This window comes from Dendrobates tinctorius, unplaced genomic scaffold (assembly GCF_039654945.1).
Source record: "Dendrobates tinctorius isolate UK_male_01 unplaced genomic scaffold, ASM3965494v1 ptg000422l, whole genome shotgun sequence".
In the NCBI taxonomy this organism is placed as follows: domain Eukaryota; kingdom Metazoa; phylum Chordata; class Amphibia; order Anura; family Dendrobatidae; genus Dendrobates; species Dendrobates tinctorius.
This window is the reverse complement of record NW_027362086.1, coordinates 453,240-479,284: the sequence shown is the minus strand read 5'-3', so window position 1 is coordinate 479,284 and position 26,045 is coordinate 453,240. Positions and strand designations below refer to the sequence as shown.

The window sequence follows — 26,045 nt, the reverse complement described above, 5'->3', positions numbered from 1 at the left end:
ATACAGAATGGGTGAATTCTCTTTTAAAAGATATAAACCCTACCTCTTTGAAAGTCTAACTGCTGGCTGGGGTTCAGTGTTCACAGCAATGCAGAGGTTAAACGCTATAGTGCCAATTGTGCATCCGTGCGAGATAAGTGAGCAGACGTGATTGGAAGTGACAAGCGGACGTGTTTATGGATGCCTGAGCAAGCCACACATTCATTCCCACCCTTAAAAAGAGGTCATCTTATTATGCAACACATGGATAAATATGATTCATAGCAGTGCAGTGACTTTTAGCAGTGCATATGTAAAGCAGCAGCTGAAAGGCAAAAGTCATGCAATCTACACAAAAAAAAAACAATAATTCAAATGTGAAAATAGTTTTTATCATCACATCACGTGTAGCCGAAGAACAGATGTTGGGGACAATATCCAGGTTCACAGTAAGTCATTACAGCCCCGCAATAATCTCCAACACCACACTTGTTCAGGTGATTGAGGTCACGGCATCCTCCGCACGACAGTTGCTGTTAGAGAGGTTGATCACAATAGTGGACATCGGTGGGATGTCACCTTACAGTTGCAGCAGGAATAAAGTCTCCACAAAGTCTGACAGCAAAATCCCAAATGTGCTATTCCATTGGCATCTCCTGTGTCTGGACTTCCATTTGCTTGGGTGGTTTGTATGAGCCCATCCCTGCTGCTCGCTCTGCCTCTTCCTGGGTGTACGGCTCCTCTTTCAGCTGCTTCAGCCTGTAACAGACAGATCACATCCACCGTGTCACCGTCACTTCTGAACCCTGTATGGTATTCCCACAACACTCCACACAACCATCCCAAATCAGAATGCACTCATCCGGACACGCTTACACATGTCACCATTCGCCTCTTCAGTAGAAATGGCAACATATCTTTTACCTGCGCTTGTGAACTTTGGTTTTAAAATGTTCCTTTAAAGTCTTCAGATCCACAAAGTATCTCCTTAAAAAAAATAAGAAAAACTTCAAGTGAGGACACACAACAAGCTTGGATGAATAGATTACATATCTGCACAATTTCCCATGTCTATTACATGGGGTCTACTGTTTGGACATGCTCCATTAGCACCCCCTGTCCCACCAGCATCTGTGCTGCCTATGTATTACCTACACATGTAGCTCGGATGTCTACTGCCTGGAGAGAGACGCAGCTATGCAGTGCACACATTCCATGCATGTCCATCTCCCACTCCCGATGACAAGAGGTGTGAATGTGGGCATTGCAGAGCTGCGTGTGCATGTAAGGCTGCTTTCACACTAATAAAGCTCAGGTGAGTAAAATAAGTAAATATGCATTTTCTGTGACCCGTAATGTTAGCAATTTTTGGTTGCTAGAGCTGTGGGGATTATTTTTTTGCGAGAATAGATGTAGTTGTTAATGGATAAAATTTTGGGATAGATGCAACGTTTTAAATCGCTTGTTACAACATTTCTGTGGTATTGCAGAGACTAAAAAAAAAAAAAAAAAAAAAAAAAAAAAAACTAAATTTGGTGTTCTTAATTTTTTTTTGTTTACCAATCGGGTTATTTTTAGATTTTGATATATTGGACTTTTCTGAACGCAGCAATACCAAATACATTTTTTTATCTTTGCTTTAGATGGGGGAAAAAAAAAGGATTTTCACTCTACAGTGTTCGGATTAGTCCTCTTAGGGGACTTAAAGCAGCATACAGTAAAAATCACAGTCTCCTTTGAATCTTAACCACAGGCAGGGTTTCAAAGGAGCTTCATAATGACAAGCAACCAATCAGTGACCTGTGATCACTCACGAGTGCTTGGAATGACGTGCCCCATGCAAGCTTGTGTGAAATGCCGTTGTCACAGTTTGGCAGTAGGCCTTACCACAGGTTAACAATTACTAGCTACACTCTGCTCCACCTGCCATTGTTAGAGGCAGGTCATGGCTGTAATACACAGCGATCACCTGCCGAGCGGTGGGCGACTCTTGCAAATCATGTTATCACACGTACAGGTGAGAGTCACAGGGAGACTGGGGAAAAATGCCACATGGACTGGTCACAAAATTAATCTGCATATTAAAACAGACTTTGGAAACACTGCCAGATTAAGAGAGGTTACCAAAAACTATGAAGGGACGGCAGCGGATTTATACAGGAATATACAAAGACTGGTGGTTGTGGAGATCTGTCGGGTTCCCTTTCAATCAAATGATTCAGCAATGTATAGAAAATCAACTTCCACAAATGAAAGAATATATGTGAATAGAGATGATGAGACGACAGGTGGTCAGGGATTGCTATATCTCCAAGATTCCTCCTGTATCCATAGTAGGCTAAAGGAAGTATTCCATCCAGGGCTATAGAGTAGATTTTTACATAAATACACATAATGTATATTATCTACACACAAATATACATAACACATAATATATATTATATACACACACAAGGCTCAGTAAATTATGTTTGGAGATTAAGTTATGGGAAAACCTGTCTCCTTAGAGCAGCACCTCTCACTTGTCAATGCAAAATTAAGAACTCCTTAAAAAGGTAGCCATCCTAAGAGATCAGACATGCATGTCTAACGACACTGTCTACCACATCCATGTAATGACCCTTTTGAACATGACGCATGGATGTTTAAAGCTGTGGTGGAGCATATTCTATCAGGGTGGTCTTTGCTGCCAGCAGGTAAGAATTTTGTTTTTGCCTTGGCAAGACATGTCATCGTTGTTAACTAAGTATGGCTCTCACCTACAGGAGTCAACCCTATGAAAGACATTACAGATAGCACCAGCTGGAACAATTTTTACTGCAGCGCAATCCATAAAAAGCAGCAATAATTAAAATTTAGCACGTTTATTTCTGAATGCCCAATTACAGTTATTCTTAAAGGAAATCTGTCAGCTGGATTTCATCCTTAACCCCTTCCTGACATCAGACGTACTATCCCGTCCATGGGACCCGGGCCCCTATGCCCATGGACGGGATAGTACGTCTACCGCGATAAACGGCGCCCACGTGGTGAGCGCCGCTGATCGCGGCCGGGTGTCAGCTGATTATCACAGCTGACACCCGGCACAATGTGTCAGGGGCGGTCACTGACCGCCCCCGACACGTTAACCCCTTGCACACCGCGATCAAACATGATCGCGGTGTACCGGGGGTTAAAGGGAAGCATCGGCAGGCAGGGGGCTCCCTCCGTGCTTCCCTGAGCCCCCCACAGCAGCGCAATGTGCAGCGCTGCTGCCGGGGGCTCCTTTCCTGCAGGCCCCCGAATCCAAGATGGCGACGGGGGCCTTCAGGAAGCTGGCTTCCTCAGTGCCTGCAAAGCGCAGGCATGAGGAAGCCTTGTGCACTGCCTGTGACAGATTGCTGATCTGTCACAGTGATCTGTGATGTGACAGATCAGCGATCTGTCACAGAACAGTGATGTCCCACCTGGGACTATTTAATAAAGTAAAAAAAAACAAAATAAAAAAAAAATTGTACAGTATTAGGTATCGCCGCGTCCGTAACGACCCGCCCTATAAAACTGTCCCATTAGTTAACCCCTTTAGAGAACCCCTTAAAAAATAAAAAACTAAGCAAAAAATAATGATTTATTATCATACCGCCAAACAAAAAGTGTAATAACGCGCAATCAAAAAGACGCATATAAATATCCATGGTACCGCTGAAAACGTCATCTTGTCCCGCAAAAAACGAGCCGCCACACAGCATCATCAGCGAAAAAATAAAAAAGTTATAGCTCGCAGAATAAAGCGATACAAAAATAATTTTTTATATAAAATAGTTTTCATTGCATAAAACCGACAAAACATAAAAAAACCGACCTAAATGAGGTATTGCTGTAACCGTACTAACCCGAAGAATAAAACCGCTTTATCAATTTTACCGCACGCGGAACGGTGTAAACGCACCCCCCCAAAAGAAATTCATGAAACGCTGGTTTTTGTTCATTCTGCGTCCCAAAAATCGGAATAAAAAGCGATCAAAAAGTGTCACGTGCCAGAAAATGGTACCAATAAAAACGTCAACTCGTCCCGCAAAAATAAGACCTCATATGACTCGGTGAGTCAAAATACGGAAAAATTATAGCTCTCAATATGTGGTGATGCAAAAACTATTTTTACAATAAAAAGCGTCTTTTAGCGTGCAACAGCCGCCAAACATAAAAACCGCCATAAATAGTATATCAAACCCCCCGTTATCACCCCCTTAGTTAGGGAAAATAAAATAAAAAAAAGGTATTTATTTCCATTTTTCCATTACGGTTAGGGTTAGGGCTAGGGTTAGGGCTGAGATTAGGGTTAGGGGTGTGTTGGGGTTCGGGTTGGAGTTAGAATTGGGGGTTTGCACTGTTTGGGCACATCAGGGGCTCTCCAAATGCAACATGGCGTCTGATTTCAATTACAGCCAATTCTGAGTTGAAAAAGTCAAATGGTGCTCCTTCCCTTCCAAGCTCTGACATGCGCCCAAACAGTGTTTTACCCCCACATGTAGGGTATCAGCCTACTCAGGACAAATTGCAAAACAATTTTTGGGGTCCAATTTCTCCTGTTACCCTTAGGAAAATAAAAAATTGGGGGCAAAAATATCATTTTTGTGGAAAAAAATGATTTTTTTATTTTCACGCCCGAGCGTTATAAACTTCTGTGAAGCACTTGGGGGTTCAAAGTGCTCACCACACATCTAGATAAGTTCCGTGGGGGGTCTAGTGTCCAAAATGGGGTCACTTGTGGGGAGTTTCAATAGTTTAGGTACATCAGGGGCTCTCCAAACGCACATGACACCCGCAGACCATTCCATCAAAGTCTGCATTCCAAAACGTCACTGCTTCCCTTCCGAGCGCCGACGTGTGTCCATACAGTAGTTTTCTCCCACATATGGGGTGTCAGCGAACTCAGGACAAATTGGACAACAACTTTTGGGGTCCAATTTCTCCTGTTACCCTTGGGAAAATGAAAAAATTGGGGACTAATTGATCATGTTTGTGGAAAAAAAATACGATTTTTTTTATTTTCATGCCCGGGTATTATAAACTTCTGTGAAGCCTTTGGGGGTTCAAAGTGCTCACCTCACATCTAGATAAGTTCCTTAGGGGGTCTAGTTTTCAAAATGGGGTCATTTGTAGGGGGTTTCCACTGTTTAGGTACATTAGGGGCTCTCCAAAGGCAACATGACACCCGCAGACCATTCCATCAAAGTCTGCATTCCAAAACATCACTACTTCCCTTCCGAGCCCTGACGTGTGCCCATACAGTAGTTTTCTACCACATATGGGGTATCAGCATACTCCGGACAAATTGGACAACAACTTTTGGGGTCCAATTTCTCCTGGTACCCTTGGGAAAATAAAAAAATGGTGACTAAAAGATCATGTTTGTGGAAAAAATACTAATTTTTTATTTTCACGCCCGGGCGTTATAAACTTCTGTGAAGCACTGGGGGGTTCAAAGTGCTCACCACACATCTAGATAAGTTCCTTGGGGGGTCTAGTTTACAAAATGGTGTCATTTGTGGGGGGTTTCCACTGCTTAGGTACATCAGAGGTTTTCCAATCGCGACATGGTGTCCGATCTCAATTCCAGCCAAAAACGTCAAATGGCGCTGCTTCCCTTCCGAGCTCTGCCATGCGCCCAAATAGTGGTTTACCCCCACACGTGGGGTATCAGCATACTCAGGACAAATTGCACAATAACTTTTAGGGTCCTGTTACCCTTGGGAAAATAAAAATTGGGGTGAAAAGATCATTTTTGTGGAAAAAATATGATTTTTAACTGTACCGCTGTACGTTATAAACTTCTGTAAAGCCGTTGTGGGTTCAAAGTTCTCACCACATATCTAGATAAGTTCCTTGGGGGGGCTAGTTTCCAAAATGGGGTCACCTGTAGGGGGTTTCCACGGTTTAGGTACATCAGGGACTCTCCAAACGTGACATGGCGTCCGATCTGAATTCCAGACAATTTTGCATTGAAAAAGTCAAACGGCGCTCCTTCCATTCTGAGCTCTGCCATGCGCCGAAACAGTCGTTTCAATTACATATCAGGTATCAGCGTACTCAGGACAAATTGCACAATAACTTTTGCAGTCTAATTTCTCCTGTTACCCTTGGTAAAATAAAAAAAAATTGAACCTGAAGTATTTTTTTTGTGAAAAAAAGTTAGATGTTCATTTTTTTTTAAATATTCAAAAAAATTCCTGTGACGCACCTAAAGGGTTAATAAACTTCTTGAATGTGGTTTTGAGCACCTTAAGGGGTGCAGTTTTTAGAATGGTGTCACTTTTGGGTATTTTCTATCATATAGACCCCTCAAAGTGGCTTCAAATGTGATGTGGTCCGTAAAAATAAAATGGTGTTGTAAAAATGAGAAATCGCTGGTCAACTTTTAACCCTTATAACTTCCTAACAAAAAAAATTTTGGTTCCAAAATTGTGCTGATGTAAAGTAAACATGTAGGAAATGTTAGTTATCAAGTTTTTTGGGTGCCATATCTGTGATTTAAGGGCATAAAAATTCAAAGTTGGAAAATTGCGAAATTTTCGCCAAATTTCCGTTTTTCTCACAAATAAACGCAAGTTATTTGAATGAAATTTTACCACTAACATGAAGTACAATATGTCACGAGAAAATGTCAGAATCACCGGGATCCATGGAAGCGTTCCAGAGTTATGACCTCATAAAGGTACAGTGGTCAGAATTGTAAAAATTGGCCCGGTCATGAAAGTGCAAACCACCCTTGGGGGTGAAGGGGTTAAACTACAAAGGCAAGGACAGGGGGAAACTATATGCAGATGGGTAAGGAATTGGCTAAATGACATGAAACAAAGTTGTCATAAATGGTACGTTCTCTAAATGGGATATAGACAGCAGTGGGGACCGCAGGGATTCTTTTTAACCTCTTTATTAATGACCTTGTGGATGGGATTGAGAGTAAAGTGTCAGTCTTATTCTTTGCTGACCACACCAAACTATGTGGGATACTAAAATCTGACTTTGACATTACAATATTGCAAAACAATCTGAGTAAGGGGTACTTCACACTAAGCGAGATCGCTAGCAAGATCGCTAATGCATCACCAATTTTGTGACGCGCCAGCGATCTCGCTGTGTGTGGCACGCATCAGCAACCGGCTCCCCCCGCTGGGTATCGCTGATCGTGCAGGAATGTGCTGGGTCATTTTTTGATCGTTGGTCTCCCGATGGCCAGCATGCATCGCTGTGTGTGGCAGTGGGAAACCAATGATCAGCGAGCTCCCAGCGCTATAAGCAGACGCTGGGAGCTGGTATCCAAGGTAAATAGCAGGTAACTAAGCGCGCGCGTCGCTTTGTTACCCGCTGTGTACGCTAGATACCAGCGTGCTCACACTGGTAGCTGGTGTCCAAGGTAAACAGCGGGTAACTAAGCGACGCACACACTTAGTTACCCGCTATTTACCCTGGATACCAGCGTCCTCGCTGGTCCTGATAACTGGTGAGTCTGCCTGTTTGAGAGCTCACCAGCGATCATGTAGTGACGCACCAGCTATCCTGACCATCAGGGCTGTGGAGTCGGTAAGCCAAACCTGCGACTCCGACTCCTCAATTTCCCTTACACCGACTCCGACTCCAACTCCGACTCCACGACTCCGACTCCCACACATATTGCTTATATTTAAGTGAAAAATTTATTGTAGTACAATGTGAACCTCAGACATTTAATCATTTTTATGATCCAATAATCAAGATATTTATATAGAACAGAATATATATTGGTGTACTACCCGGTTTTCATTCTTTTTGGTACAGATACGATATGGATAGACAGATATGGATAAATGGATAGATAGAGCAGATTTCTAATCTGCTTTTGCTATTGAAAACATTATCTATGAGCTCAAAAACCTTTCAGGTGATGCAGTTTTTTAAAAAGATGATCAGCTTTTGCAGCTGAAAAACGTATCCTCAAAAAACACAGGAAAAACGCTGTGTGTGAATGTAGCCTTAGATCAGGAATATAACAGCCATTTATAGGACATTTCATAACTTTCCCAAACTCCTATGAAAAAATATTCAGCACATCCTGCATTGAATTACTGTACCCAATTTATTATATATTTTAGGAGTCGGTCCATTTTATACCGACTCCAACTCCGACTCCACCAAAATGAGCACCGACTCCGACTCCACGACTCCGACTCCACAGCCCTGCTGACCATGTCGTATCATTGTCGGGATCGCTGGTGCATCCTTTAGTGTAACGGGACCCTAAGAGGACTGAATGGCCAAACACTTAGCAACTGAGATTTAATGTAGATAAATTTAGAGAGTCCTACACCTAGGATGGTGAAATCCTATTGCTGCATATACATTAAATGGGACCATACTCTGGACTACAGAAAAGGAGAAGGACTTGGGTATTCTGGTTACAAGGAAGCTGAGCAGGAGTACTCAATGTCAAGCAACAGCCGCAAAAGCAAGCAAGATTTTAGGGTGTATAAAAAATAAAAAAAGAGAATCACACTATCCCAACATATTGTTACCCCTTTATAAATCACTGGTCAGGCCACATGGAGAATATGGTATCCAGTTTTGGGCTCCACATTTAAAAAAGGCTATCCAAAAGTTTAAGTCAGCTCAAAGACGGGCAACTAGATTATTACAAGGGATGGAAGGCCTCTCATATGATGAGAGGTTGGAAAAGTTGGGCTTATTTAGCTTATAAAAAAAGACTCCTCAGAGGACATCTCATTTATATGTATAAATATATTTGTGGTCATACAGAGGACTGTCGCATGACTTATTCCTTCCAAAGAAAATACAAAGGACCAGGGGCCTTTCATTACGGGTGGAAGAAAGACGATTCTGACAGCTAAATAGGAAAGCGTTCTTTACAGTTAGAGCAGTCAGACTGTGGAATGCCCGACCATAAGAGTAGTAATAGCAGACACTATTACAGCTTTTAAAAAAAGAGAGCTGGAAGATTTCCTCAATACACAACATTGGGGGTTATGGGTAATGAAAAAAAAAAAAAAAAAAAAAAAAACAATTGGTGAAGAAAGGTTGAACTAAATGGACCTAGAACTTTTTTCAACCTATGTAACTATTTACCGTATATATAGCTCTTAAGCCCCCGTCACACTAAGCGAGATCGCTAGTGAGATCGCTGCTGAGTCACAAGTTTTGTGATGCAACAGCGACCTCAGCAGCAATCTGGGCCTTTTTTTGATCGTTGGTCTCCCACTGACTAGCACGCATCGCTGCGCGTGGCAGCGGGAGACCATCGATCAGCGTGCTCCCAGCACTGTGAGCAGATGTAGGGAGCTGGTATCCAAGGAAAACAGTGGGTAACTAAGCGCGCGCGTCGCTTAGTTACCCGCTGTGTACCCTGGAATACCAGCATGCTCGCGCTGGGAGCTGGTAACCAAGGTAAACAGCGGGTAACTAAGCGCGCTGCGCTTAGTTACCCGCCTCCTCGCTGGTCCTGATCTCTGGTGAGTCTGCTTGTTTGACAGCTCACCAGTGATCATGTAACGACACACCAGCGATCCTGACCAGGTCATATGGCTGTCAGGATCGCTGGTGCGTCACTATGTGTGACGAGACTCTTAGAAAGACAAGTCCAACAATATCCTCACAATGGCCAGTCCATTCCTATGTTACTAAGATATCCATGCTTGAAATTATATGCAAATGAGGCTGAAGAGCTACTATTTGAGGCATTTATCACTCCCGCTCTATTCACCGCCTCCTCCTGCTTGACTGAAAGTCTCTGTGCTAGGTGACTTCAGAGCTGCATGTCAGTTGCGCTGTGCAGGAAATCGAGCCGGAGTGACAGAGGTTTCAGGTTTTCCATAGTTCTTTGGCCTCATTTGCATATCAATTCAAATACTGCTTTCTCAGTAATGGAGCAATGGAACTGGCTATACAGAAGTAATGCTGGACTTGTTTGGGAAAGAGCTGCTTGCACATATAAATCAGTGTGGGGGTGACAGCGTTTCCTCTTAAAGATTCCCTTCAGGACAACATTAGAGAATCATGACAATACTAGCCTGTTGTAAGGCGGCTTTTAAGCTGCACTGGTCACCAGATGTATTTCTGCTGTGTACACTACTATACACTGTAGTTTTTAGATTTTTCAGCAAATATTTACTTGTGTAGAATAATAGAAATCTAACGCTATAAATTACTTCTACACTATTGCACCCCGGGCTGCATATGAAGAAATTCTTTCCTTTCAGACCAACACGTAACACTAAACGTTGCGGTACGCTTCTTTGGTTCTGCTCCATTTATGTTCTGCTTTTCACTTCTGGGCCCAGGTCCTCGGGGTCACGCAATAACCAAGGTAGGGACACCTCACACTAATGTGTATATTCTGTAATCACCTTCCCGCTGCACAAAACCTGCACATCATACGTAGCAAGATACAGAACACCATTACTCACGCGCAGTGTATGCAGTAATGTTGGGCATTGCCGGGAAGACTGTAGTCTATCTCCTGCTTTAGTAAACGAGGAGCATTTTCAGGTCGGAGATCTTCATGAATCTGGTCTATGTCTTTTACTCTCCTTTTGGTTTTCCAGAGTTTGGAAATATTTTTCTTTTTGTCATTTTTGTGATTTCCAATCTGCTTTGAGCGAGTCATCGTGGTCTAAAAAGAAAACATCAAGTAATAGGCTAGTATCAAAATAATAAAGAGAATCTGTCAATATATTTTTTGCTGTGTTGGTGAGGCCATCATCTTCCTCATTGTATGTACAATGAGGCCTGTAATAATATTGATATTTGCCATCTGCCCATTTATATATCCATGTGGGTTTATATATGAATCACAATCATTATTTACGGTCACGAATAGCTGCTGCTATACGTATTTTGGATTATTAAACGTCCCATTCTTTGAGTTACCTCGCTGAATTAGGTTTATATTTCATGTTGGTTTAATATTAAGTCTTTTTAACTAATTCTTTGTCTCACTCACATAACCTGGGTTTGATGACCCAGGACTTTCATTGATATTATGGTATCAGATTAGGCAGCAAAAACCTGGTGACAGATTCCCTTTAAATGGAATCTGTCAGTAGGATCGCCCCTCCTAAGCCGGCTATCTGGGCATGTAGGTCATAGGAAGCTGAATAAAATACCTTGATTTCTGCGATCCAATGTCTTTTTCCAGAGGTATCCATGTTTTTCTTATATGTAAATTAGATGTTTCGGGCTATGAGAAGGACACTGATCTGCATCAGGGATTATTTTAAATAAAAGGAGGAGTTAAAGGTGTAATGGTAGCAACGGAGATCCGAAGTCGGGAGTGCGAAAAGGAAAGACGGAGACTCCTATCCCACATCCTCCACTGCGCCACCATCAAAGAATATCATCAGGTCAACAGGATTCCGATTCCTAATGGTCGGAGGTATAATCTATATCCAACCCTCTTCATCAATAATCAAAACTACTGTGACTTCTATCAATGTACATTCTCAATAAATGCTCCCTCGACCGTATCATTCTCACCACAGATTTCCTACAGAAATCCATTACAGAATGACAAGATAAGACCTAAAACATCGAACAACTAGCATCTTCTCTCAATTTTAAAAGACTGGGCGAATCTCAAAATCAAGATGGATAAAATTATTGCAGGCCACTAAAAAACAGCACAGCAACGCAAGAGGAAGAAATTCCGGACAGATGCAAACAACTACGGTATAACATCAAATAAAGTTTGCAAGTGTCATGAAGCCTCCACTTCCTTTAACAATTATCAATGACAAAACCAACGTATTCAGAATTCTGCAAGATCAGGGAGCGACATTTCTACAGGACAACGGGCCATTTTTTTTTATGCAACTGACGAACATACAGAAATTCACGAGGAGATCAAATAAAGGACACGGATGGTGGAATGATGACTAGGTCACAGGTGAGACATTAAACTTGGTGGTCAATATTTCCTCACACACTCTTACCTTGGCTGAAAGGAGGGTCCTCCAGAAGGGCCTCTATTATGAATGGGTCACCGAGGAGGATAGCAGGCCAGGCTAAGGCACAGAAAACCAGAGAGGTTGGTAACTAAGTGGCTGCAGACCCCTGATCCTGTCCACACAACTAGCAATAGCCGTTGAGCGTACCTACGATGATCCTAGACGCCTCGGCACAGCCGGAGAGCTAACTAAGCCTAAAGCAAGAAAGGGGAAATCTAAACTGCCCCGGAGCAGACCCCAAAGGAATAGATAGCCCCCAAACATATATTGTCGGTGAGACAAGATGAAAACATAAACGCAGGCAGAAAAATAGACTGAGCAAACGATGGGGCCCACACTGACTAGACAGGAAAGGAAAGATACTGTCTGCAATCACGCAAAAAACCCTGCAAAAAGTCCAACACGTCTGATGCACAAAAACATCTGACGCCCCCACTAAATCAGCACTCTGGTATATTCTGAAAGCAAAGCAAAAAGAGACCAATATAAAAGGGGACAAAACAAACTGGCACATGCAGTAACATATGGGTGGTGATTCAGCACAGCCCCAGCCGGAGCTCGCTGACCCGCACAAAGTAGAGATAAACAAAAACCAGATCAAATGCAAAGAGAATAGCAAATGAACCACTTAGCTGACATGCACGGATAGAGCAGGAGACATCAGACCTCAGTAGGCACTGGGAGAAAATCACCAGCTGTCTTAAATCCCAATCAGAAACCCCAGATCTCCAATCGTCTTCCTCATCATCAGGTGGCAAGCCTCTGTCAAACAGATCAGCTCCACTACCTCCAGTAACCACCAGAGGGAGCCCAGAAAGAGAACTCTCAATCTGACCATCTCCACCAGAGGGAAGCCAGAGAGAGAATTCACAACAGGCCTCTCCTTTTGTCCTACCACATCATATAACTTTTGGGACAGGACTTAAAGCACATTTTGGGTTAAATTAATCTTGAGTACAATGTCCACCGAGGGCGACCTTTCCATGGCAGAAATATCCATCACATACTTAGGCCTCCATAAACCCTAACTTCATCACTACTCCATACATACCATGCCACTGAGACTATGATAGATCTCATCAAATGGCAACACTAATCATATCTTGAACCAACAGCGCCTGGGATTTCAACCTTCACATCACAACCTCACACCTGAAGAAGAATCAGCCATTATCGCGTTACAGTCCAGTACAATCACAACATCATAATCAAAACAGCAGTTAAGGGGGCACCACTGTGGTTATGAACGGTTGTGAATACCTAGATGAAATAAATAATCAATTATCAGACAAACACATACGGAATCATTACATATGATACCACAGCAGACATCAGGGCAAAAATTGAACCCATTATCCACGTTCAACTCAGTAAAGGTACCATAGGCAAAAAAAAAGCTGCCTCTTTACTTTCAAACCAACATCCCATCAGCCCTGTTTTGTATATCCTACAAAAAATCCTCAAACAATCAGAGGATGCCCAATAATGGCATCCATTGACCATCTTATCTCCTCTATTTTCCTTGAAAAAAATCCTTCACGACTAACCAAACAAACTAAAGCTTCCCTTCTAGATACTGGACATCATTAACCATCTGATCACAACCCATACCAACAGAACACTGGTTACCCTTGATGGCAGTAGCCCATATACATCCATCATAATGAAGGCTATCAGGCAGTCCACGATCTCCTTCAGACAGAAGAATATTCTCACAATACCATTTACTTCTCCTAGACTTATTACACTTGATTTTACATGAAAATATCTCTCTTTTTGGAAACACCTACTACATGCAGACATGTGGCACAGCTATAGGCTCTAATGTAACGCCCCATTACACCAAAAGCCATAGGAAACATTGTCTACACTAACCGTTAACAACATGCCATCCCTTAGACAAATGCATTTTGGACAGTCCAGTTGATTCTCTGTTATCTTTTACATTCTCCTTTAACCAAATCAGTGCCAACTCACAATTTGGTCTTAACTACAATTCCTGAAGCCATAGGGTACCGTTACACCTAGCGATGCACCAGCGATCCCGACTAGCGATATGACGCGGTCAGGATCGCTGGTGCATCGCTAGGTGGTCGCTAGTGAGCTGCCACTCAGGCAGATCTCACCAGTGACATCGCTGGGGACGGGGATCGCTACTTACATGTCAGACGAGGCGATCCTGCGTCCTCCCGCCCGGCTCCACGCGTCGCTCGTCGTCACAGCAGGAAGCGCCGCAGGAAGTGACCGACGAGAAATGATCCAGCAGCTTCTCGCGCGATCAGCGATAACCAGCAGGGGAGCCGGTCGGAGGTAAGTATCACATGCAGCGATATCGCTAGTAATATCGCTGCAACGTCACAAAATCGGTGACTTTGCAGCGATATTGCTAGCGATATCGCAGTGTGTAACGGGGGCTTTAGTTTCCTTGACACCCTGGTCATCAAGCTTGAACAGGGAATCCTTAACACTGACGTCTATTCCAAATCCACCAACAGGAACAGCTACTTTACTTCAACTGTCATCCTAAAACGATGAAAGACTCCTGCCCTTGTTCACAATTCAAAAGGGTTAATAGAATTGTCTCAGATGAACCCCTTAGGCCTGTTTCACACTTCCGTTTTTTCAAATCCGTCAAAATCCGTTGTTTTCCGTAAAAAAACGGATCCGCCTTTTTTTTCAGGATCCGTTTTTTTTGTCCCATAGACTTCCATTACGGTTACCGCGGATCCGTCAAAAAAACGGATCCGTTTTTAAAAAAACGGATCCGTTTGCATCAGTTTCCGTCAAAAAAACGGAAACGGATCCGTTTGGCGGACACAAAAACGGAAGTGTGAAACAGGCCTTAGACACACTAGATTGTCATCTCACTCAAATTTCAGACAGGAGGTTATCCATCAACAATATTGGACAAATGCCAAAGTAATCTCGACACCCATAGATCATCACCTAACAATCAAACCAGAATACCCTTTGTATATTCATACCACCCAATTACACCATCCATTCAGTATGCCATACAGAAAACACTGGCCTCTATTGAGTAGAGCATACCCCAAAAACCTGAAGTTCAAACCACAAACCTCTGTGACCATCTTGTCAAGGCCGACATTGGTAGTCTAACATGTGAGTGTACCCAACAGTTCCTAAAAAGTCAGACGACAGGTTATTTTCCCTGCCATCACAGCGCCTTGAGTTGCTCTCATGTGATCAACTCTGAATATTTCACACACCTCCATAAAAAGATATGGCGTATCAAATTAAAGGATTCTTCGCCTATGAGTCAAATTTTGTATTTTATCTGATCAAATATCCCTGCTGCCTATCAAACATAGGCGAGACCACATAGCACAGATGAAATTGGTAGCCACACAACCACCATATGCTTATTACATATGAGCTCTGGAGGCAGATTATCATGCTGATCAGAGCTCTGGAGGCAGATTATCATGCTGATCAGTGTCCGGCCCATAACCCTGAACAGCTAGTTTACACATAAGAGGACTATGGATATCTCTGGAATAAGGATCACATAAGGATCATTGGATCACAGACCCCCAAGGTGTCATTTTATTCATCCTCCTATGACCCACATGCCCAAATAGACAATTATAAGGGCTGATCCTACTTACAGATTCCCTTTAACAAGTTATCAAACTGCACATTTATCAGTAAATGACAGCACAGCTCATACCACTGTTTCATTGCGCACTGAATCTCCCATAAAAAGAACCCGTTGACAAAGCTGCAATCAGCTGCTCATTTTCCCTGGCCGAAAAAAAAAAAAAAAAAAAAAAAAAAAAAAAAAAAAAATCGGTGATCACAAGGCCAAAAATTGTTTAGAAAAAATGCATAATTTTCTTTACATTATCAATTAGTAAAATCCGATCGACAGGTTAATTAGGGGAAAGGCATAGAAAAAACACACAAATATGGTGGTACACATGCACATACAAAGGGACGTACTCATCCAAGTAATATATACTGACAGTGTATCAGAATTATATATCAAAAATAATTTTAATTAGTGTGGATCTTTAGGCCCCTTGAAGAAGGAGGACCAAAACGCGTGTCGGGGCGGACACGCTCATCCTGGTGTATGACACGTCCCCTGCTGCTGATATTTTTGTTAATTAACTACTTATGTGTCTTGGCACTGTCCTGACTACGATAATATTGTGAATCATGGGAGGTTGTGAGCAGCTAGCGGGGTGGGATCATTGTGGATGCATCAATAGGGATTAATTGCGGTAGATACTCCAGTTGACTGCATGTTCATGATTTTCCATTAGTGTCCATATATACTATGTGTAAACTTTATCCACACGAATTAAAATTATTACACTGTCAGTATATATTACTTGGATGAGTACGTCCCTTTGTATGCGCTTGTGTACCACCATATTTGTGTGTTTTTTTTCTATGCCTTTCCCCTAATTAACCTGATCGGATTTTACTAATTGGTTATGTAAATAAAATTATGCATTTTTTCTAAACAATTTTTGGCCTTGTGATCACCGTTTTTTTGGTATGGTCTATATGTTGCTGGTGAGAGGCAGCTACAATCCACATCACTTATATATGGTAGAGGTATTATCCGATATACCATGTGTGTAAGTTTGACCTGCTGGTGTCGTTTTCCCTGGCGCAATCACCATAGATGCAATGCATTTCCTGGAATGAATCAGTGGAGCCAAGTGAGGGATCCCAGTCCGACATTCCCAAGAGTGTCATGTAAGTGGGTTGGCAAAATGCAATAGCACTTTATTAAAAGGTGCTATCACAACTTGTCTAAAATACCAATGACAGCATACCCTCTAGAATTGCAAATCGATTGGCAAGACCCATTCCATCTGCCAGGACAGTAATCTGTGGCCATAGGACGGCACTCCCGAGACCCGCCACCTACCTGATGGCACCCACAGCTCTTTTGATTACCAGCACAACGTAAACAATGTGACATGACACACGTGACATTGCATCAAGACGAATATTTAAAAAAAAAAAAAAACCACAGATGCCGTCAGGTAAGAATTGGTTCTTTGTGCTTCCGTCCAGGGGCCACACATTATGGTCATGGTGGATAGAACGGGTCATGGGCAGGGAGTCACACCAACTGTAATAGCAACATACTGATTCCATGCTGCCCATTACATAGTACTGCCCAGTACTGTCATACTGCCCAGGTCCCTCCCAATCTCTTCTGAGGGGTCGGGTAAGTGACTACTTTGGTCACTCACTGGCCAAAGAGCAGTTACTAACAAGGGTGTTGGCAAATTGCAACTTAGGGACGATTCAGGCCTGCAAACATCCAGTACAGGTACAGGTGAGGTTTGGGTAAACTCTGCTCCTTATTGGCCTGGGACACTAAAAATTTGCCGGGACTGTTTCTGAAAACAGCCGCTCTCCGCATCCCCCCGCCACTTCCACACGGCCGCTCTCCGCATCCCCCCGCCACTACCGCACGGCCCCTCTCCGCATCCCCCCGCCACTACCGCACGGCCCCTCTCCGCATCCCCCCGCCACTACCGCACGGCCCCTCTCCGCATCCCCCCGCCACTACCGCACGGCCCCTCTCCGCATCCCCCCGCCACTACCGCACGGCCCCTCTCCGCATCCCCCCGCCACTACCGCACGGCCCCTCTCCGCATCCCCCCGCCACTACCGCACGGCCCCTCTCCGCATCCCCCCGCCACTACCGCACGGCCCCTCTCCGCATCCCCCCGCCACTACCGCACGGCCCCTCTCCGCATCCCCCCGCCACTACCGCACGGCCCCTCTCCGCATCCCCCCGCCACTACCGCACGGCCCCTCTCCGCATCCCCCCGCCACTACCGCACGGCCCCTCTCCGCATCCCCCCGCCACTACCGCACGGCCCCTCTCCGCATCCCCCCGCCACTACCGCACGGCCCCTCTCCGCATCCCCCCGCCACTACCGCACGGCCCCTCTCCGCATCCCCCCGCCACTACCGCACGGCCGCTCTCCGCATCCCCCCGCCACTACCGCACGGCCGCTCTCCGCATCCCCCCGCCACTACCGCACGGCCGCTCTCCGCATCCCCCCGCCACTACCGCACGGCCGCTCTCCGCATCCCCCCGCCACTACCGCACAGCTGCTCTCTATGCCATACCTATACAGCCACTCTCTCTACAACCTCCCTATACCTTCCCAGCAGTCACACTACACCCTACCTATACAGTTGCTCCCTATACAGCCGCTCTCGCTACACACCCTCCGTATACAGCCGCCCTCTCTACAGCCTCGCTATACAGCCGCCCTCTCTACAGCCTCGCTATACAGCCGCCCTCTCTACAGCCTCGCTATACAGCCGCCCTCTCTACAGCCTCGCTATACAGCCGCCCTCTCTACAGCCTCGCTATACAGCCGCCCTCTCTACAGCCTCGCTATACAGCCGCCCTCTCTACAGCCTCGCTATACAGCCGCCCTCTCTACAGCCTCGCTATACAGCCGCCCTCTCTACAGCCTCGCTATACAGCCGCCCTCTCTACAGCCTCGCTATACAGCCGCCCTCTCTACACAGCCGCCCTCTCTACAGCCTCGCTATACAGCCGCCCTCTCTACACAGCCGCCCTCTCTACAGCCTCGCTATACAGCCGCCCTCTCTACAGCCTCCCTATACAGCCGCCCTCTCTACAGCCTCCATATACAGCCGCCCTCTCTACAGCCTCCATATACAGCCGCCCTCTCTATAGCCTCCATATACAGCCGCCCTCTCTATAGCCTCCATATACAGCCGCCCTCTCTATAGCCTCCATATACAGCCGCCCTCTCTATAGCCTCCATATACAGCCGCCCTCTCTATAGCCTCCATATACAGCCGCCCTCTCTATAGCCTCCATATACAGCCGCTCGCGCTATACCCTCCATATACAGCTGCTCTCTATACCCTTGCTATACAGCCGCTCTCGCTATACAGCCTCCATATACAGCCGCTCTCTATATCCTCGCTATACAGCTGCTCTCGCTATACACTGTTATGATGAGTCACCGAAGGAGGAAAAAACAAAATACCAGCTAAGTCCAGAAAAACCAGAGAGGTTGGCAGCTATTGGATTGCAGACCCCTGGACCTATCCACAACAACTAGCAGTAGCCGTGGGGCGTTCCTACGGAGCCCTAGACCCCTCGATCACAGCCGGAGAACTACATAGCCTAAAGACAGAAAGGGGAAAAACTAAACTGCCCCAGAGCAGACCCCAAAGCAATAGGCAGCCCCCAACATATAATGACGGTGAAGCAAGATGAAAACACTAACACAGATAGAAAGATAGGTTGAGCAAATGATGGGGCCCAAGCTAACTACATAGGACAGGATAGGAAAGCTGCTGTCTGCCATCCGCAAAAACCCTATCAAAATGAGCCAACCGACTGATAGGAAAAACAGGCCCTGAAGTCGCTAGGCTTCAAAAGACTATATCAGCACTCAGGTATATTCTGAAGACAGAGCAAAAGATCAACAGATCAGAGACAAAAATGGAATTCAGCTCACCCCCGGCCGGGGATGGCAGACTCCCAAAAAACAAGGCAAAACAAAAACAAAACTGAAGAGTACAAAGCAGAGCAGAAAAACTTAGCTTTGAGATGCAGGAATCAGACTGGTCTCCAAGAATCCAGCAAGAAAATCACCAGCCAGGAAGAAGGGCGTCGGCAGCCTTATATCCAGTCCTCAATTCCAGCCACCCAATCATCATCTAGCTGCCCAGGTGTTTGGTAATCAGCCTCACTACCTTCCTTCACCAGAGGAGGGAGTTCATCAGACCTCAATGGTGAAGGGAAAAATGAACTCACAACAATACACCCTCCATATACAGCCACTCTCTATAGTCTCCCTATACAGCCGCTCTCTATACCCTTGCTATACACCCTTCATATACAGCCGCTTCTCTATAGCCTCCCTATACAGCCACTCTCGCTATACACCCTCCATATACAGCCGCTCTCTATACCATCGATATACAGCCACTCTCTCTATACCCTCGCTATACAGCCACTCTCACTATACACCCTTCATATACAGCCACTTCTCTATAGCCTCCCTATACACCCTCCATATACAGCCGCTCTCTATAGTCTCCCTATACAGCCTCCCTATACAGCCGCTCTCTATACCATCGATATACAGCCACTCTCGCTATACAGCCGCTCTCACTATACACCCACTTCTCTATAGCCTCCCTATACAGCCACTCTCGCTATACACCCTCCGAATACAGCCGCTCTCTCTATACCCTCGCTATACAGCCTCCCTATGCAGCCGCTTTCTCTATACCCTCGCTATACAGCGGCTCTCTCTATAGCCTCCCTATGCAGCCGCTTTCTCCATACTCTGTATACAGCCGCTCTCGCTATACACCCGCCGTGTACAGCCGCTCTCTCTATAGCCTCGCTATACACCCTCTGTATACAGCCGCTCTCTCTATAGCCTCCCTATGCAGCCGCTTTCTCCATACCCTCTGTATACAGCGGCTCTCGCTATACACCCTCTGTATACAGCCGCTCTCTCTATAGCCTCCCTATGCAGCTGCTTTCTCTATACCCTCGCTATACACCCTCTGTATACAGCGGCTCTCGCTATACACCCTCTGTATACAGCCTCTCTCTCTATAGCCTCCCTATGCAGCCGCTTTCTCTATACCCTCGCTATACACCCTCTGTATACAGCCGCTCTCTCTATAGCCTCCCTATGCAGCCGCTTTCTCTATACCCTCGCTATACACCCTCTGTATACAGCCGCTCTCTCTATAGCCTCCCTATGCAGCCGCTTTCTCTATACCCTCGCTATACACCCTCTGTATACAGCCGCTCTCGTTATACACCCTCTGTATACAGCCGCTCTCTCTATAGCCTCCCTATGCAGCCGTTCTCTCCATACCCTCTGTATACAGCCGCTCTGTCTATAGCCTCCCTATGCAGCCGCTCTCTCTATACCATCGCTATACACCCTCTGTATACAGCCGCTCTCTCTATAGCCTCCCTATGCAGCCGCTCTCTCTATACCATCGCTATACACCCTCTGTATACAGCCGCTCTGTCTATAGCCTCCCTATGCAGCCGCTCTCTCTATACCATCGCTATACACCCTCTGTATACAGCCGCTCTCTCTATAGCCTCCCTATGCAGCCGCTTTCTCTATAGCCTCCCTATACACCCTCTGTATACAGCCGCTCTCTATAGCCTCCCTATACACCCTCTGTATACAGCCGCTCTCTACAGCCTCCCTATGCAGCCGCTCTCTCTATACCATCGCTATACACCCTCTGTATACAGCCGCTCTCTCTATAGCCTCCCTATGCAGCCGCTCTCTCTATACCATCGCTATACACCCTCTGTATACAGCCGCTCTCTCTATAGCCTCCGTATGCAGCCGCTTTCTCTATAGCCTCCCTATACACCCTCTGTATACAGCCGCTCTCTATAGCCTCCCTATGCAGCCGCTCTCTCTATAGCCTCCCTATACACCCTCTGTATACAGCCGCTCTCTCTATAGCCTCCCTATGCAGCCGCTCTCTCTATACCATCGCTATACACCCTCTGTATACAGCCGCTCTCTCTATAGCCTCCCTATGCAGCAGCTTTCTCTATAGCCTCCCTATACACCCTCTGTATACAGCCGCGCTCTCTATAGCCTCCCTATACACCCTCTGTATACAGCCGCTCTCGCTATACACCCTCTGTATACAGCCGCTCTCTCTATAGCCTCCCTATGCAGCCGCTCTCTATACCATCGCTATACACCCTCTGTATACAGCCGCTCTCTCTATAGCCTCCCTATGCAGCCGCTTTCTCCATACCCTCGCTATACACCCTCTGTATACAGCCGCTCTCTCTATAGCCTCCCTATGCAGCCGCTCTCTCTATACCATCGCTATACACCCTCTGTATACAGCCGCTCTCTCTATAGCCTCCCTATGCAGCCGCTTTCTCTATAGCCTCCCTATACACCCTCTGTATACAGCCGCTCTCTCTATAGCCTCCCTATGCAGCCGCTCTCTCTATAGCCTCCCTATACACCCTCTGTATACAGCCGCTCTCTCTATAGCCTCCCTATGAAGCCGCTCTCTCTATACCATCGCTATACACCCTCTGTATATAGCCGCTCTCTCTATAGCCTCCCTATGCAGCCGCTTTCTCTATAGCCTCCCTATACACCCTCTGTATACAGCCGCGCTCTCTATAGCCTCCCTATACACCCTCTGTATACAGCCGCTCTCTCTATAGCCTCCCTATGCAGCCGCTTTCTCTATAGCCTCCCTATACACCCTCTGTATACAGCCGCTCTCTCTATAGCCTCCCTATGCAGCCGCTCTCTCTATAGCCTCCCTATACACCCTCTGTATACAGCCGCTCTCTCTATAGCCTCCCTATGCAGCCGCTCTCTCTATACCATCGCTATACACCCTCTGTATACAGCCGCTCTCTCTATAGCCTCCCTATGCAGCCGCTTTCTCTATAGCCTCCCTATACACCCTCTGTATACAGCCGCGCTCTCTATAGCCTCCCTATACACCCTCTGTATACAGCCGCGCTCTCTATAGCCTCCCTATGCAGCCGCTCTCTCTATACCATCGCTATACACCCTCTGTATACAGCCGCTCTCTCTATAGCCTCCCTATGCAGCCGCTTTCTCTATAGCCTCTCTATACACCCTCTGTATACAGCCGCGCTCTCTATAGCCTCCCTATGCAGCCGCTCTCTCTATACCATCGCTATACACCCTCTGTATACAGCCGCTCTCTCTATAGCCTCCCTATGCAGCCGCTCTCTCTATACCATCGCTATACACCCTCTGTATACAGCCGCTCTCTCTATAGCCTCCCTATGCAGCCGCTTTCTCTATAGCCTCCCTATACACCCTCTGTATACAGCCGCTCTCTATAGCCTCCCTATGCAGCCGCTCTCTCTATAGCCTCCCTATACACCCTCTGTATACAGCCGCTCTCTCTATAGCCTCCCTATGCAGCCGCTCTCTCTATACCATCGCTATACACCCTCTGTATACAGCCGCTCTCTCTATAGCCTCCCTATGCAGCCGCTTTCTCTATAGCCTCCCTATACACCCTCTGTATACAGCCGCGCTCTCTATAGCCTCCCTATACACCCTCTGTATACAGCCGCGCTCTCTATAGCCTCCCTATACACCCTCTGTATACAGCCGCGCTCTCTATAGCCTCCCTATACACCCTCTGTATACAGCCGCTCTCGCTATACACCCTCTGTATACAGCCGCTCTCTCTATACCATCGCTATACACCCTCTGTATACAGCCGCTCTCTCTATAGCCTCCCTATGCAGCCGCTTTCTCCATACCCTCGCTATACACCCTCTGTATACAGCCGCTCTCTCTATAGCCTCCCTATGCAGCCGCTCTCTCTATACCATCGCTATACACCCTCTGTATACAGCCGCTCTCTATAGCCTCCCTATGCAGCCGCTTTCTCTATAACCTCCCTATACACCCTATGTATACAGCCGCTCTCTCTATAGCCTCCCTATGCAGCCTCTCTCTCTATAGCCTCCCTATACACCCTCTGTATACAGCCGCTCTCTCTATAGCCTCCCTATGCAGCCGTTCTCTCTATACCATCGCTATACACCCTCTGTATACAGCCGCTCTCTCTATAGCCTCCCTATGCAGCCGCTTTCTCTATAGCCTCCCTATACACCCTCTGTATACAGCCGCGCTCTCTATAGCCTCCCTATACACCCTCTGTATACAGCCGCTCTCTCTATAGCCTCCCTATGCAGCCGCTCTCTCTATACCATCGCTATACACCCTCTGTATACAGCCGCTCTCTCTATAGCCTCCCTATGCAGCCGCTCTCTCTATAGCCTCCCTATACAACCTCTGTATACAGCCGCTCTCTCTATAGCCTCCCTATACAGCCGCTTTCTCTATAGCCTCCCTATACACCCTCTGTATACAGCCGCTCTCTCTATAGCCTCCCTATGCAGCCGCTCTCTCTATACCATCGCTATACACCCTCTGTATACAGCCGCTCTCTCTATAGCCTCCCTATGCAGCCGCTTTCTCTATAGCCTCCCTATACACCCTCTGTATACAGCAGCGCTCTCTATAGCCTCCCTATACACCCTCTGTATACAGCCGCGCTCTCTATAGCCTCCCTATGCAGCCGCTCTCTCTATACCATCGCTATACACCCTCTGTATACAGCCGCTCTCTATAGCCTCCCTATGCAGCCGCTCTCTCTATAGCCTCCCTATACACCCTCTGTATACAGCCGCTCTCTCTATAGCCTCCCTATGCAGCCGCTCTCTATACCATCGCTATACACCCTCTGTATACAGCCGCTCTCTCTATAGCCTCCCTATGCAGCCGCTTTCTCTATAGCCTCCCTATACACCCTCTGTATACAGCCGCGCTCTCTATAGCCTCCCTATACACCCTCTGTATACAGCCGCTCTCGCTATACACCCTCTGTATACAGCCGCTCTCTCTATAGCCTTCCTATGCAGCCGCTCTCTCTATACCATCGCTATACACCCTCTGTATACAGCCGCTCTCTCTATAGCCTCCCTATGCAGCCGCTTTCTCTATAGCCTCCCTATACACCCTCTGTATACAGCAGCGCTCTCTATAGCCTCCCTATACACCCTCTGTATACAGCCGCGCTCTCTATAGCCTCCCTATGCAGCCGCTCTCTCTATACCATCGCTATACACCCTCTGTATACAGCCGCTCTCTCTATAGCCTCCCTATGCAGCCGCTTTCTCTATAGCCTCCCTATACACCCTCTGTATACAGCCGCTCTCTATAGCCTCCCTATACACCCTCTGTATACAGCCGCGCTCTCTATAGCCTCCCTATACACCCTCTGTATACAGCCGCTCTCTATAGCCTCCCTATACACCCTCTGTATACAGCCGCGCTCTCTATAGCCTCCCTATACACCCTCTGTATACAGCCGCGCTCTCTATAGCCTCCCTATACACCCTCTGTATACAGCCGCTCTCTATAGCCTCCCTATACACCCTCTGTATACAGCCGCGCTCTCTATAGCCTCCCTATACACCCTCTGTATACAGCCGCGCTCTCTATAGCCTCCCTATACACCCTCTGTATACAGCCGCTCTCTATAGCCTCCCTATACACCCTCTGTATACAGCCACGCTCTCTATAGCCTCCCTATACACCCTCTGTATACAGCCGCGCTCTCTATAGCCTCCCTATACACCCTCTGTATACAGCCGCTCTCTATAGCCTCCCTATACAACCACTCACTAATGAACATTTGTCACTTTGATTCTATCAGTGATACGTTATTACAAGTTGAGCAATTCTCGAGTGTTCCTCTCTTCACCATATCAGTCAGGCACTCACGATTTACGAAGCGAATGTCTAAGCCGAGGAACAAACTAAGAACAGGCGGCGGGAGAGATCCTGAGCGACAATTCTGCGAACAGCTTTCACCTACCGTACAATCAGGTCTGCTGCGCTACCATGCCGCACAGAATAAGAGCTTTACCACAAGAGAACGAGCTGCAAATTGTCTCCTGTGGGTTAAAACGGTATTGCTTAGCGGCCATTTTACCGTAGTCTGTGTGCCATGCGATACATTGTTTCACTGCAACAAAATGGCTTCCTCCATAGAGGACGGAAACGGCTCTCAGCAGAGTGTGGCCCAAACTGGCGTCATACAGAGTCGGAAAGACGGGTCGCCAAGCCGAGTATTGCAGCAGGCCTGTACTCATTCTTTACAGCGACCTCACAAGGCTGCTCTGTGGAATTGCATCTGAGCGCCGTCCCAGCTGTTACTGAGCTACAAGCTGCTGCGTGTGCGGGGCAGTGGCCTTGTGTGGAGACGTGAGGAGCTGCAGCACGCTGCCCACTGGCTGGACGCCCCCAGGAAGCCGCCTCATTACAAGCCCATGATAGTTTTGAGCAGAGGCCGCTTCTCACATAGATTTTTTTATCAACCAAGAATACATTTACAGAGTCCTGGAGTTCGAGGCGCCAGCCCTAGTTTTTACTAGGGATTCCCATGATAGCGGTGTATTTGCCAGGGCTGGTGAATTACGCTGGCTGACAGGAGGCCTGTGCAGTGATGGTGCCT

The 26,045-nt window shown here is 46.4% G+C and overlaps 1 protein-coding gene across 3 annotated transcripts; it reads right to left on the bottom strand.

The window, feature by feature from the left end:
• Positions 1-349: 349 nt before the first annotated feature.
• Positions 350-25,563, bottom strand: ZNF593 (zinc finger protein 593). 3 transcript variants are annotated; one of them, XM_073564022.1, is made up of 4 exons: positions 25,407-25,563; positions 10,416-10,621; positions 904-966; positions 350-738 (listed from the first exon to the last, which is right to left on the bottom strand). In XM_073564022.1, exons 2-4 carry the CDS (start codon positions 10,613-10,615, stop codon positions 618-620), a joined length of 384 nt encoding a protein of 127 aa, XP_073420123.1. In that variant the 5' UTR covers positions 10,616-10,621; positions 25,407-25,563; the 3' UTR covers positions 350-617. The 3 variants fall into 3 exon arrangements, with proteins under 3 accessions (XP_073420123.1, XP_073420125.1, XP_073420124.1); XM_073564024.1 differs by having other exon boundaries at positions 25,524-25,547; XM_073564023.1 differs by lacking the exon at positions 25,407-25,563 and adding an exon at positions 25,313-25,398.
• Positions 25,564-26,045: the final 482 nt, after the last annotated feature.